The sequence below is a fragment of the Centroberyx gerrardi genome, chromosome 3, assembly GCF_048128805.1.
Source record: "Centroberyx gerrardi isolate f3 chromosome 3, fCenGer3.hap1.cur.20231027, whole genome shotgun sequence".
Classification (NCBI taxonomy): Eukaryota; Metazoa; Chordata; class Actinopteri; order Beryciformes; family Berycidae; genus Centroberyx; species Centroberyx gerrardi.
This window is the reverse complement of record NC_135999.1, coordinates 850,253-864,398: the sequence shown is the minus strand read 5'-3', so window position 1 is coordinate 864,398 and position 14,146 is coordinate 850,253. Positions and strand designations below refer to the sequence as shown.

At 43.8% G+C, this 14,146-nt stretch overlaps 1 protein-coding gene across 1 annotated transcript in view; it reads right to left on the bottom strand.

The window, feature by feature from the left end:
- LOC139912442 (echinoderm microtubule-associated protein-like 6) overlaps positions 1 to 14,146 on the bottom strand; it is a 63,157-nt gene that overhangs the window by 1,677 nt on the left and 47,334 nt on the right. The window contains 14 exon segments of the mRNA XM_078282574.1: positions 36 to 136; positions 670 to 823; positions 3,187 to 3,290; positions 4,169 to 4,331; positions 5,740 to 5,912; positions 6,578 to 6,766; positions 7,391 to 7,505; positions 8,011 to 8,168; positions 9,123 to 9,331; positions 9,726 to 9,899; positions 12,046 to 12,060; positions 12,178 to 12,198; positions 13,305 to 13,403; positions 13,927 to 14,056. Of these exon segments, the coding sequence (XP_078138700.1) occupies positions 36 to 136; positions 670 to 823; positions 3,187 to 3,290; positions 4,169 to 4,331; positions 5,740 to 5,912; positions 6,578 to 6,766; positions 7,391 to 7,505; positions 8,011 to 8,168; positions 9,123 to 9,331; positions 9,726 to 9,899; positions 12,046 to 12,060; positions 12,178 to 12,198; positions 13,305 to 13,403; positions 13,927 to 14,056 (1,805 nt within the window).

The window sequence follows — 14,146 nt, the reverse complement described above, 5'->3', positions numbered from 1 at the left end:
TTGACTGAATGCACATAATAAAATCCTGAGCTCACCTGCAGTCGCTGCCGCCGGCGCTGACGACGTACTTATCATCGCAGGAGAAGCGAATGTTGGTCACATGAGCGGAGTGACCGAAGTAACGCTTGTGTTTTGCCTGGAAAACATCACAGAGATACACAGAGTTACAAAGAGGTGGCAGGGTCAAAGGTCACAGGTCCAATCAACTGAGTCCTTCACCAAGACTCTGAAGCCACCTGCTGGTTCATTTGACCTCACTCTGTATAAGAGCATCAGGTTAATGCCAAAAATGTAAATTTGGATTGGATTTTATATTCTAGTCAGTACAATAAAACAATGAATTTTCCTACATATCAAGCCGGACATTGATTAGTAAACTCCTCAGTACTTGATAGTAACTGTAAACAACTGTAACACCTGTCTTCTCAATTTGTCTTTGTGCTGATAGTCTGTAGTTCAGCGTACACAATATTGACAAAAACAACAACATGAGATTCTTTTTTAATGATATTGTGATATAATTGTTGGAAGCATTCAATTTTGCGATTACTGTTTTGCAATTAATTAAACGTACTGCCCTGCTCGCATTTACAACTATCATCTGTTACTCTGCACAGTCAAAACATACATAAAGTTGAGAAGATTTAATATCAAAGGAAAATCACGTACAAATTTTTCGGAGCAGGGGAAATCGAAGAGCTTAACGAGGCCGAAGTCGTCTCCGGTCACCAGGTTGAGGCCGGCGTGGGAAACACAAGCACAGTTAACGTCGGCCTTCTCCGCGTTCCGAGGCCAAACACCGAGAACCTCGTCTCCCAGGACGCTAGGAACAAGCAGAACACCCGAGGGTGAACATCTGGTGGTTCCCTCAGCCCTCTGTTCCCTAGGATGTTCAGTATGTTCCCTAAGATGTTCAGTATGTTCCCTAAGTTCAACAGTATGTTCCCTAAGATGTTCAGTATGTTCCCTAAGATATTCAGTATGTTCCCTAAGATGTTCAGTATGTTCCCTAGGGTGTTCAGTATGTTCCCTAAGTTCAACAGTATGTTCCCTAGGATCAACAGTATGTTCCCTAAGATGTTCAGTATGTTCCCTAGGGTGTGCAGTATGTTCCCTAAGATGTTCAGTATGTTCCCTAAGATGTGCAGTATGTTCCCTAAGATGTTCAGTATGTTCCCTAAGATGTTCAGTATGTTCCATAATATGTTCAGTATGTTCCCTAAGATGTTCAGTATGTTCCCTAAGTTCAACAGTATGTTCCCTAAGATGTTCAGTATGTTCCCTAAGATGTGCAGTATGTTCCCTAAGATGTTCAGTATGTTCCCTAATATGTTCAGTATGTTCCCTAAGATGTTCAGTATGTTCCCTAAGATGTGCAGTATGTTCCCTAAGATGTTCAGTATGTTCCCTAAGATGTTCAGCATGTTCCCTAAGTTCAACAGTATGTTCCCTAAGATGTTCAGTATGTTCCCTAAATTCAACAGTATGTTCCCTAAGATGTTCAGTATGTTCCCTAAGATGTTCAGTATGTTCCCTAGGATGTGCAGTATGTTCCCTAAGATGTTCAGTATGTCCCCTAAGATATGCAGTATGTTCCCTAAGATGTTCAGTATGTTCCCTAAGATGTGCGGTATGTTCCCTAAGATGTTCACTATGTTCCCTAGGATGTGCAGTATGTTCCCTAAGTTCAACAGTATGTTCCCTAATATGTTCAGTATGTTCCCTAAGTTCAACAGTATGTTCCCTAATATGTTCAGTATGTTCCCTAAGTTCAACAGTATGTTCCCTAATATGTTCAGTATGTTCCCTAAGTTCAACAGTATGTTCCCTAAGTTCAACAGTATGTTCCCTAGGATGTTCACTATGTTCCCTAGGATGTGCAGTATGTTCCCTAAGTTCAACAGTATGTTCCCTAATATGTTCAGTATGTTCCCTAAGTTCAACAGTATGTTCCCTAAGATGTACAGTATGTTCCCTAAGTTCAACAGTATGTTCCCTAATATGTTCAGTATGTTCCCTAAGTTCAACAGTATGTTCCCCTAAGATGTACAGTATGTTCCCTAATATGTTCAGTATGTTCCCTAAGTTCAACAGTATGTTCCCTAATATGTTCAGTATGTTCCCTAAGTTCAACAGTATGTTCCCTAAGTTCAACAGTATGTTCCCTAGGATGTTCACTATGTTCCCTAGGATGTGCAGTATGTTCCCTAAGTTCAACAGTATGTTCCCTAATATGTTCAGTATGTTCCCTAAGTTCAACAGTATGTTCCCTAAGATGTACAGTATGTTCCCTAAGTTCAACAGTATGTTCCCTAATATGTTCAGTATGTTCCCTAAGTTCAACAGTATGTTCCCTAAGATGTACAGTATGTTCCCTAGGATGTGCAGTATGTTCCCTAAGATGTTCAGTATGTTCCCTAAGTTCAACAGTATGTTCCCTAAGATGTGCAGTATGTTCCCTAAGATGTTCAGTATGTTCCCTAAGTTCAACAGTATGTTCCCTAAGATGTTCAGTATGTTCCCTAAGTTCAACAGTATGTTCCCTAAGATGTGCAGTATGTTCCCTAAGTTCAACAGTATGTTCCCTAAGATGTTCAGTATGTTCCCTAGGGTGTGCAGTATGTTCCCTAAGATGTGCAGTATGTTCCCTAAGATGTGCAGTATGTTCCCTAAGTTCAACAGTATGTTCCCTAAGATGTTCAGTATGTTCCCTAAGCTCTACAGTACGTTCTCTAAGCCCTACAGTGTGTTCCCTAAACTCTACAGTGTGTTCCCTCCGCCCTACAGTGTGTTCCCTAAGCTCTACAGTATGTTCCCTAAGCCCTACAGTGTGTTCCCTAAGCTCTACAGTATGTTCCCTAAGCTCTACAGTATGTTTCCTCTGCCCTACAGTATGTTCCCTAAGCTCTACAGTATGTTCCCTAAGCTCTACAGTATGTTCCCTAAGCTCTACAGTATGTTCCCTAAGCTCTACAGTATGTTCCCTAAACCTCATGTTCTCTAAGCCCTATATGCTTAGAACTAACACTCATTACATCATTTGTTAAAAACAGAGTGGGCAGTCCAGTCAGTTTGTTTGATGGCACAGTAGAGAAAGACAGGAAGGGAGGGAGAGGAAATGTGACAACACAACAGGAACCAGACTCCGCCCCTCTGGCCACACTCTGCAGCGTAAACTCATCTCACCTGGTCCAGGTAGCCCAGGTGATCCTCTCGATGACGGGCTGCTCCGTAACGATCTTCCCTGAAGGAACCTCATGGACCTGCCGGCTGTAGGTGCTGGTGGAGACCTGAGAACCACAACGCGGTTTACATTCATCATTTAGCTGATGCTCTTAATCCAGAATGTATTATAAGCAACCAATGGTAAGAAGCTCAAGGGTCAGAGGTCAGAGGTCACAGCAGCCTGACAACAGATGGAACAAATATTCCTGTGACCCTAAAATGATCATGGATGATGAAGAGCTAGGGAAAGCTGAAAACTTTCAAAAATAATGATGAAATTTAAAGGCTGAAAAGTAAAATGAAATAAGTTAATGTCTATGAGTAATACAAATTAAAAATAATGTTAAAGTTAAGGTCAAAGTTTAGTTTATGCTCCAATGAACTTTTGGTAACGCTGTAAAAAACACCTGAAGAAGAGTTTCAAAAAGGCTTCATGGCACATTCAACAATAATAGTTCAGTTGCGTCGGCTTTGATCTGTATCAATTTATTGAGAAATATTTTAAGAATGAAAATCACTTTATTTGTCAAGAGCAGTAAATGTAACAGAATTTGTCTTGGTGACTTAACGTATTGACAAGTTACATGTGAGTTTCACAGCAGCTGCACGGTACAGGAGACAAGACATACAGATACTCTCCTTTAGACATACTTCAAAATAAAAGCCCCCTGGCAACTGACACCATTAACTGAAAAAACGTAATGTGTCTCTGGGCTGTTATGAAGTTCTTGTTCAGGCGGCATTTTTACACCCAGAGTGACTTACAGTGAGTGAGCAGACTTCAGTGTCTTGCTCATTGAGTCAGCTGTTACAGGAATGAAACCTTTGACCTTTCCATTGCAGTATGGCCTGTCTAACCGCTGGGCCACACTGCTATCCCGATATGATTCTGTTTTAATTCAGAATTGAATGAGAGTGACAGCAGAAGTTCGATCCCTCTAACCTGGAGGTGCTTGCTGTCAGCAGAGAAGTCGATCTGGATGACGAAGCCGGGAATGTCCTTACAGTATCCGATCCGGTTCAGCGACGGTCCCAGAGAAAGGTCGTAGAAATCCACAGCGCTCTCCACTGAACCCACCGCCAGCAGCCGGTTGTCTGGACTGAACCTGAACACACCAAACATCTGCTTAGCTGATTTATTACAACATAGAAACGTCAAAGACTGAAAGAAGAGAGAAAAAAATACTAATTTGTGCAGGTGATTCACCTCAACGTAACGAAAAAAATGATCAAAGTAAAACAAATGATGATGACAAGCAGAGAGCTGTCTGACCTGGACGACAGAAACTAACTGACAACAAACTCAACAAGGAGGAAAACAGTGGAGCAACAACAAGCGACTGGAGATAACAGACATTTTCATGGAAAATGTTTTATTCTCTGTTTTACTGTTTCACTGGTAAGTAGGTAAGTAAAGAAGTAAGTAAATAAGTAAATCAGAAAATGTACTCAGTAGAGCACAGACCTCCTCCATGTCTGACAACACCCGCAAGGAAGTTTTGCACCTTTTGGTGATAAGCCACACCCACCACCACGCCCCCTTTTGGCCAATTGACATGAAAAGTTAATCAGTTCTTACTTGGCCCATAACCAACCTTCATACCAAGTTTTGTGCCAATCTGTGCCCAACTTTTAGAGATATCCTGCTGACAGACGGACGGACACAGGTGAGACGCAGGTGAAAACATTACCTCCTTGGTGGAGGTAACAAGGTAAGTAAATAAGTAAGTGAGTAAGTGGGAAGGATGCTACAGGCTACCGTATGTCCTGATATCTGATGTCCTACCATATGTCCTGATATCTGATGTCATACCGTATGTCCTGATGTCTGATGTCCTACCGTATGTCCTGATGTCTGATGTCCGTATGTCCTGATGTCTGATGTCCTACCGTATGTCCTGATGTCTGATGTCCTACCGTATGTCCTGATGTCTGATGTCCGTATGTCCTGATATCTGATGTCCTACCGTATGTCCTGATGTCTGATGTCCTACCGTATGTCCTGATGTCTGATGTCCGTATGTCCTGATGTCTGATGTCATACCGTATGTCCTGATGTCTGATGTCATACCGTATGTCCTGATGTCTGATGTCCGTATGTCCTGATGTCTGATGTCCTACCGTATGTCCTGATGTCTGATGTCCGTATGTCCTGATGTCTGATGTCCTACCGTATGTCCTGATGTCTGATGTCCGTATGTCCTGATGTCTGATGTCCTACCGTATGTCCTGATATCTGATGTACTACTGTATGTCCTGATATCTGATGTCCTACCGTATGTCCTGATATCTGATGTACTACTGTATGTCCTGATATCTGATGTCCTACCGTATGTCCTGATGTCTGATGTCCTACCGTATGTCCTGATGTCTGATGTCCGTATGTCCTGATGTCTGATGTCATACCGTATGTCCTGATGTCTGATGTCCTACCGTATGTCCTGATGTCTGATGTCCTACCGTATGTCCTGATGTCTGATGTCATACCGTATGTCCTGATGTCTGATGTCCTACCGTATGTCCTGGATGGCGACGTTGCGGTCCCTCTTCTTGCCCCAGACGGTGAGGGAGTTGACCAGCAGGACGATGAACTCTCCGTTCTCCATGCCGATGGAGACCATCTCTCCGTTGGGGCTGTAGGACGTGCACTTGGCAGGATGACCCAGACTCACCTTGTTCAGCAGTTTCTGACACAAACAAGAAGACAAGTCAACAGTCAACATATCGTCCTCTGTAACTAATTACATTTACTCACGTTACTGTAACTGAGTAGCTTTTTGTGTACTTGTACTTTTATAGTATAGTATATTTTAAAGTCAGTAATTTGACTTTCCCTTCAGTCCATCTCTCCTGCAGTTTTGTCCTTCAGTCCATTTTAAATCCATCCATCACAGAACAGATTGTGTCTCTCCATCAGCAACAGAAACTGGATCAACGTAAACTGACAAACTGTGGATCCATTCACAGTGAGAAGAGGAATCTGACTCAGGAACTTTTACTCTGAGGACATTTTAAAGAAGACACTTTTTACTTTTGCTGAAGTTGATTTTTACACCAGTACTTCTTCTTCAGTAGGATATCTAATACTCTATTATATTTATATTTAGTCCTCTTTCCACCTCTGAAAATCTGTTCCCTCATGTTTCCTGATTATATTCATCAGGGAAAGAGGAAGAGGAGGAGCCATTCATCGGCGTCCAAGATATTGTGCGTGACATACAGACAATTAAACGCTGTGGCGCCCCCCTTAGGCCAATCAGTGCGATCTTGAAAATGAAGGGACACAGCAGTGAGACGCGTCATTCCCCAAAGTTTCATCAAATTTCTCTGAGCGGCGTCTGAGATGCGGCACCTTGTCAGCCAGGTCCCAGATCCGGATGGTGCCGTCGTCGCTGGCGGAGATGAAGACGTCTTTGAAGGGATGAGTGGCCAAACCCCAGATCCCCCCCTGCGTGTGCCCGTTGATCATGGTGTTGGAGGCCGCGTTCTTCTCTCCCACCTCGATGATCTCGCCGTCTTTGGTTCCCACCAGGATTTTCCCCTGGGTTCACAGGGAAAGAGATTAAAAAAGTCTCAGAACGTTTGAGGTTCCTGTTCCATCGACAGGGAGCAGAGTTCAGTTCTAAAATGCATTTTGAAAGAAACAAAACAAGAAATCATTACCTGAAGTTCATTATTCAATATCTCTAAAATCTGTTGGATCCAGTCTGTTAAAGTCTCTCATAGTCAAACCAGGACTTCAGTTCCCTTCTGTTCTTTAAAAAGTCCCATCATGTGCTTTAATGTTGTGACATTCATCACTTTGTAAGAATATATTTCATCTTTTCAAACGTTGGAGATGTAATTTTGCAAGTAAACTCTTCAGGGAAGAAGAGAGGAGCATCCCATAATATTTCACAGCACTACCATCACATACACAATTAATTCAGCTCATTGGAGACGGTAACACACATATCAATAAGGACGCTTTGTTATGTGACTGATTGCTGAAATGAGAGCTGATTGATCATCTTGACTGTTGCTTGTAACTAACAAACTAAACTGTACTTGTGCTTGTTGGATCGATCAGAAGCATCATTCATTATCAATGAGGGACGATAACAATAGATGCTGTAAATGTGTGTGTGTGTGTGTGTGTGTGTGTGTGTTCTCTGGCCTGTCGTACCTTCCCTCTGCAGACGGACCGGACGTTCTCCACCGGCTGACCGGTCTCCAGCTGGAACGCTCTGCATCGCTTCATCTCCTGGTCCCACAGCTTCACGGCCCCGCCCTCTTTAGTGCTGTCACACACACACACACACACACACGCACATACACACACACACACACACACACACACACACACACACACACACATAATCAGAGTTTAATTTCCATAAATCCAGATTTCTTCCACTTCTCCTGCTCTGTGTCGGCTGTGTGTCTGTTCTCCCATCAATAAATCATCATCACATTAATTTGAGACATTCGTATAATTACAGTAAACGTTTGGATCTGGAAAACAGGAAGAGGTTCTGTTCTTCCAGAGCAAACGGAGATAAAGCTTTCAGAGTTTCTGGCAGCAGATGGTGGAAGGAGGGAAAGGAAGATGGAGAAATCACTTCCAACATGTTGATCCTCTTCAGGGAGGGGGAGGGGGGGCAGGAAGCAACGGGGCTGATGGGAAATGTAGTCTTAATGTGGAGAAACACTAGAACAAACACTACTGCTGTGAGCTCATGGTGTGAGCTGTCAGACCCAGGCAGGCAGGACCAGCCCGGTGGTTTAAACCTGTTGGATACTCACGGCCGCTCCTTCCCCCCGGTGACGATGAGCCCGTCCCGCAGCGTGGTGTACATGGTGAAGACCGGCCCGCTGTGGGCCTTCGCCACCACCCGCACCAGGAAGTGCTCCCTCCACACGTACACGTCCCCGTTTATAGCACCGGTGAACGTCAGGTTGTTCTGGAGGAGACGCAACGCAGAACACTGACTTATATCTGATATGCAACATTTGCATATTTATATATTTTAGATTTGTTAAGGTGAATCATTTACAATGCACATCTGTACCTCTAGAGACTTTCTGTGCATATGTTCAGCTTTCTGTAGGTCAGGTAACATGAATACTAAACACCAGAGGTGTGACCAAGTTAAGTCTGCTCGAGTCCCAAGTTAGTCTCAAGTCTTGAAGCACAACTCTCAAGTCAAATGTGAAGTCTAAATGTAGATTACCAAGTCAAGTCCAAGTCCAGTCCATGTCATTAATGTCAAGTCCCAAGTCTAAATGTAGAACAGCAAGTCAAGTCAGAACAAATCAAGAGTCCAGTATCAATTTAATATCTTAAAGAAAACTAAATATCTAGGACTTTTCAATGCAATATGGTTTTAATAGGATAAAAACTTGGTAAGAGCATCATGAGTTTGATTTCTATAATCAGTTTCAACTTCAATAAATTCAATCATTCCATACAAATTCAGAAAACAGAATTTAAATTCAGTTGTCCGCTGGAACAAATCTCATCACTTTCAATCTAAGTCATTTACACAAACACAAGATCTCAAGTCAAGACTTTAGAAACCTTTTCAAGTCATCAAAGTACAAGTCAGAGTCGAGTCCCAAGTCACCAGAACCCAAGTCAAGTCAAGTCTCAAGTCTTCTCTTCATGCATCAAGTCTTGAGCAATTAAAACTGCGACTCGAGTCCAAGTCATGTGACTCGAGTCCAAGTCATGTGACTCGAGTCCAAGTCATGTGCGCCTCTGCTAAACACATGCTATAAATCCACAGATTTTTCTTTATATTTTTCATTACAACATTGCGTGTAACTTCCACTGACCAATCAGAAATCACCTTGTGACCCCAGGTGGAGAACCACTGAGTGATCTAAGCAGAACCTGAAGGTGGAACTGTACTCACAGCACCAAAAGCCACAGACAGCATGGTCTGCATGCGGCCCTCCTCCACCGAGCCGATCACTCCCTTCTTGTACATGAGCGACCCGCCGACCAGCGTCCAGAACTTGATGTGTTTGATTCCCACCGACACGAACTGCGTGTCCGAGTCCGGTCTGAACTCGACCACGAAGATCCGCTCGGCGTGGCCGCCCTTACTGGTCACCTTGGTGCCTGGCGGAAAGGTTAAAGGTCACACATAACAGAGCGTGAAGTTGTCGGCTGCATCATGTTTGACAGCCACAATAGATTTTGATATATTCTTATTAATATTCTTCTTTGCTGCATTCTATTACAATTCTGACCCAATTTCATCAAGTTTCATCTTATTGTATCATTACAATACATGATAATAAAGATATAAATAGCGATAATAAAAACTCTGGGTTCTTTTTCTCCTAGGACAGAATATACTTGTACTTGGGCTGCTATTGGGCCAATTTATTCTGTTTCTGTTGCTATTGTATCCTTTCTTCTTTTCTTTTTTTTGTTTTGAAAAATAATAAAAAATAATTGACCAAAAAAAATATTTGTTGAAATAACCGCCCGGTCCCAGCTGGCTGTCTACCTTCCTGCCACCTCCAGACGGTGATGGTGTGCTCAGGCTCCGCCCCCACCGACAGCAGCAGCTTCCCCGTGGCGCTGAAGTTGACGTAGCCGACGCCCTTGGCGTGGGAACAGCGCAGGATGGACAGCGTCTGCTTCGTCATGGCGTCCCACACGTGGATGGACGGAGCGAGGCCTGCGAGAAGAGACCGCAACCATAGGAACCCAGGAACCAAAGAACCAAGGAACCATGGAACCAAGGCCCCGAAGAACTAAGGAACCAAAGGACCAAGGAACCGTGGAACCAAGGACCTAAGGAACCAGAGGACCAAGGAACTGTGGAACCAAGGACCTAAGGAACCAGAGGACCAAAGAACCGTGGAACCAAGGACCTAAGGAACCAGAGGACCAAGGAACTGTGGAACCAAGGAACGGTGGAACCAAGAACCTAAGGAACCAGATGACCAAGGAACCATGGGACTGTGGAACCAAGGACCTAAGGTACCAGAGGACCAAGTAACCAAGGAACCATGGAACTAAGGACCTGAGGAACTAAGGAACCAGAGGACCAAGGAACCAGGGAACCAAGGAACCTGAGGAACTAAGAAACCAGAGGACCAAGAAACCAAGGAACCATGTAACCACGGACCTGAGGAACTAAGGGAGCAAAGGTACCCAGGAACCAAGGAACTAAGCAGCCAAGGAAGCAAGGGACAGAGGAACTGGGGAACCAAGGAACCAAAGGACCAAGGAACCAACGGGCCAAAAAACCAAGGAACCAAGGAACCAAGGAGCAGAGGAACCAAGGGACCAAGGAACCAAGCAACCCCAGGACCAAGGAACCAAGAAACTGAGGCAACAAAGACCTAAGGAAGTAAGGAAGCCAAGGAACCCAGAACCAAAGGAACCGAGGAACCGAGGAACCGAGACAGAGTGTGAGGGAGGAAGTGTTGGGACTGAGGAGTTTGGGAGGAGATAGGCAGGTAGAGAACCGATCGATCGACACCATTCACTCTCTGTCAGGATCAATACTTCCATCGGGACTGACATGCTGTTTGAACAGAGCAGACTGGGAACTGGTTTGGATTCAGAGTTGGAAGAAAACAAAACTGCTTCTTTTTGTCTCCATCCTGCATCAGTCACAGCAGGTGTTTGTTATTACTGTGACACCTCAGAGTGTTTCACCGCTGTAGCCCGATAAAATCACTGATAATTAATATTAACAGAGGTCTGGAGACGCAGTTTTTACTGGAGTGAATCACTGATTCCGATCCTGTGCGGATCAATGTGACCTTCTGCTTTTCAGCAAACTGATCTTCTGTCAGTTCTGGTACCAAACGGATCGATGCTATGATTCAGAAATTACAAACACTTTGCAGAGTAGGCGCATTCTGGGATCTGACAGAAATGATGCGCCCCTTAGTCATTTATAGAAGAAATGAAGTAATACATGATGACACACATTATATCCTACTACATCACCAACATTGTCCTGCAGTACTAATCCCACCCAGACAGCTGGACAGGAAAACATTTGTCCTGAGGTAAAAATGACGTCATCAGACTCTGCTAACTCTAATGCTGTCCAGACAGAGAGGGACATCCAGGGACACTTCTGGGGACAGACCAGCCAGGGACAAAGCACCAACTCTGGGGACTGTCCCTGGAAACTCAGGACTGGTCACTCTAATCTAATCAGCATTAGCTAGCTAACCTGAAGTAACAAAGTGTTACTTCAAGACAATAAAAATGGACAAAACAGAGTTAGCGACGTCTCTGCTGGTTCTTGAAGAAGAGGATGAGGAGTTCTCATACAGACACATGACGTTCTCCTGGAGAGAACAGAACAGTTCATCATCTGGTCCAAAACGCCCATCTCACAAAACACATCGTGTCCAAAATACCAGGAAAATAGTTTGGAGGAGAAGCACAACTGCTGCAACCAAACCATGAAACACATCTGAAACAAAGGGACAGGTCCCATGTGGTTTCAGCAGCAGAGGGTTAGTGTTGCAGGACTTTTCTGTCCAGCAGATAAGGAACAGAGTCACGCCTCACATTCCTGTGCTAACATACTGAAGCTGGGTTGGAGTTCATGCTGTGAGATCTGTCATCTGCATCAAAAAGATTCAAGTTTCTATGAAAAGCAGACTCTGAATCGCAGCCTTACCACACACACACACACACACACACACACACACACTGTACCACCCAGGCTAGCTGGTAGTTTAGCATGCTGATAAGAAGTGCTAAGCAAGGCTTCGGTCTGAGTCCAACTTGCTTTAGTTTCTCTGGGGGGGGGGGGGGGGGAGGGGGGGGGGATCCTCACTGCCGATACTCACCGCAGACTTCAGCCTCTACACAGCGGAACATGGGCAGTGAACACACCACAGGATTAAACACACTGAAGCACTTCAGCAGCAACAGTGTTATGTGTGGAAATGGATTAGTAACAGAAAGGTGGAGCGTCTTACCTGGCAGGTCAGTGAGGTCGCCTGGTGGGGCGAGGCGATGGATGAGGAAGCAGTGGAAAGAAAACAAGTGCAATGGGCAAAAGGCGGCCATTTTCATGCATGAGAATGGTGAACTGAATCATAACTACAGTTTTATGAATGCTGAATGATCCTCTGCTGTCTGTGCTGTGACTGGAGTTCAGATTTGTCGTCCCAGCTGACAAAACTGTTCTGTACTTTATATCTTTTAAAATATTTCAACCCAAAAAGTTCTTTAGAAAAACACCACACAAGCATAAAGTAAAAATAAAACATCATGATTATGTGGATAACTTGATTTTGATAATTTTGTATAATTTCAAACTCACAATTTGCATTTTTTTGCTAACCTGCCAGAATAAAAATCCCCAACTTCACTCCATGATTTCAGTCATGCTTACTGTGCTTTTATAGTCCTCAAATACATCAAATCAAAAACAATTCAGTATGTTTGCCAATCAGAAATTTGGCAAACATAAAGTTATTATGATATCATAAAGTTAAAGTATTACTGGCTGGGCAGAGATGTGAGTGTTAGTGGTTTTCTATGTGCAGATCAAACATGGAAATACAGAAACAAATGTGGACAAAAGTGTAAAAATATTAAAGCAACAAATCATCCTGAATGTGTCTGAGAGAGAGAGCGAGTCTCTTCCTGCTTTTACTGTTTTAACTCCAGATTTCATCAATTTTATTTAAATTCCCAATTAGTTCACACTTTCCTTTAAATTGGTCGATACCAGAGAGACCAGAGAGACCAGAGAGACCAGAGAGACCAGAGAGACCTGTGTGTTTCTCTGTGGAAAAGTGTTGTAACTACGCAATAATACTGTTAGTACTTAAAAAGGTTTGGACAGTAAGCACTTGGTTGTACTAACACAGTGCTAATACATTATTATTATGTACTTCTAATACTTTTCCTCAGGTTAAACTCTGGCTAAACTCTGGCTAAACTCTGGTTAAATTCAGGTTAAACTCAGGTGTTAACCCTCAGGTGTTAACCCAGTCTAACCCTCTGTGCTCTCAGTACATTGGCGCTGAAGCAGAAGCTTCTCAAAGCGATGCAGATGAGTTTAGTGACGTCCAATCAGATCTCTGCTCCGACCCACCGATCTGTCCCGTAGCGATGATGTTCTGGTACTTCGGGTGTTGGTTGACAGTCAGACAGAGGATGTCGTCCGTGTGCTCCAGGTAGAAACTCTGAGTTCCTGTCAGGACAGGAAACAGGAAGTGACACTTCACCAACAACAACAACAACAACAACAACAACAACAACAATACTATTTTAAAATTACAACTGCTGCTACTGCTATTACTACTATTGATAATAAATGACATTTGTATTAGTATTACAGCTCGTTAAGACCTAGGGCTCGTTAAGACCTAGAGCTCGTTAAGACCCAGAACTCGTTAAGACCCAGAGCTCGTTAAGACCTAGAGTTCGTTAAGACCCAGAGCTCGTTAAGACCCAGAGCTCGTGAAGACCCAGAGCTCGTTAAGACCTAGAGCTCGTTAAGACCCAGAGCTCGTTAAGACCCAGAGCTCGTTAAGACCTAGAGTTCGTTAAGGCTGACTAAGCAAAACTCAGAAACCAAACTGGAATCCCAACAAACAAATCAACAGTGATGAAAGTGTAAAGAAAGCAGGAACAAGTTATCAGTTTAATGTCAGTGTGACAAGTAACAGGAGTTACTACTGATAAAGACACAGAGCAGGCTGAACGGAACAGACCGGCGGACAGGTTCTGGATGACGACGGCGGCGGCGGTGTGGAAGATGATGTCAGCGCCATCGTTCAGGTAATGCAGGTTGTTCCGACAGTCGAAGCCTCTGTAGCCGAACACATGCTCCAACACCAGCTCCTACACACACACACACACACACACACACACACACACACACACCTGGTCAGCCTGGACTGCAGCTTCAGCAGCTGTTGTGTTAAATCAGAA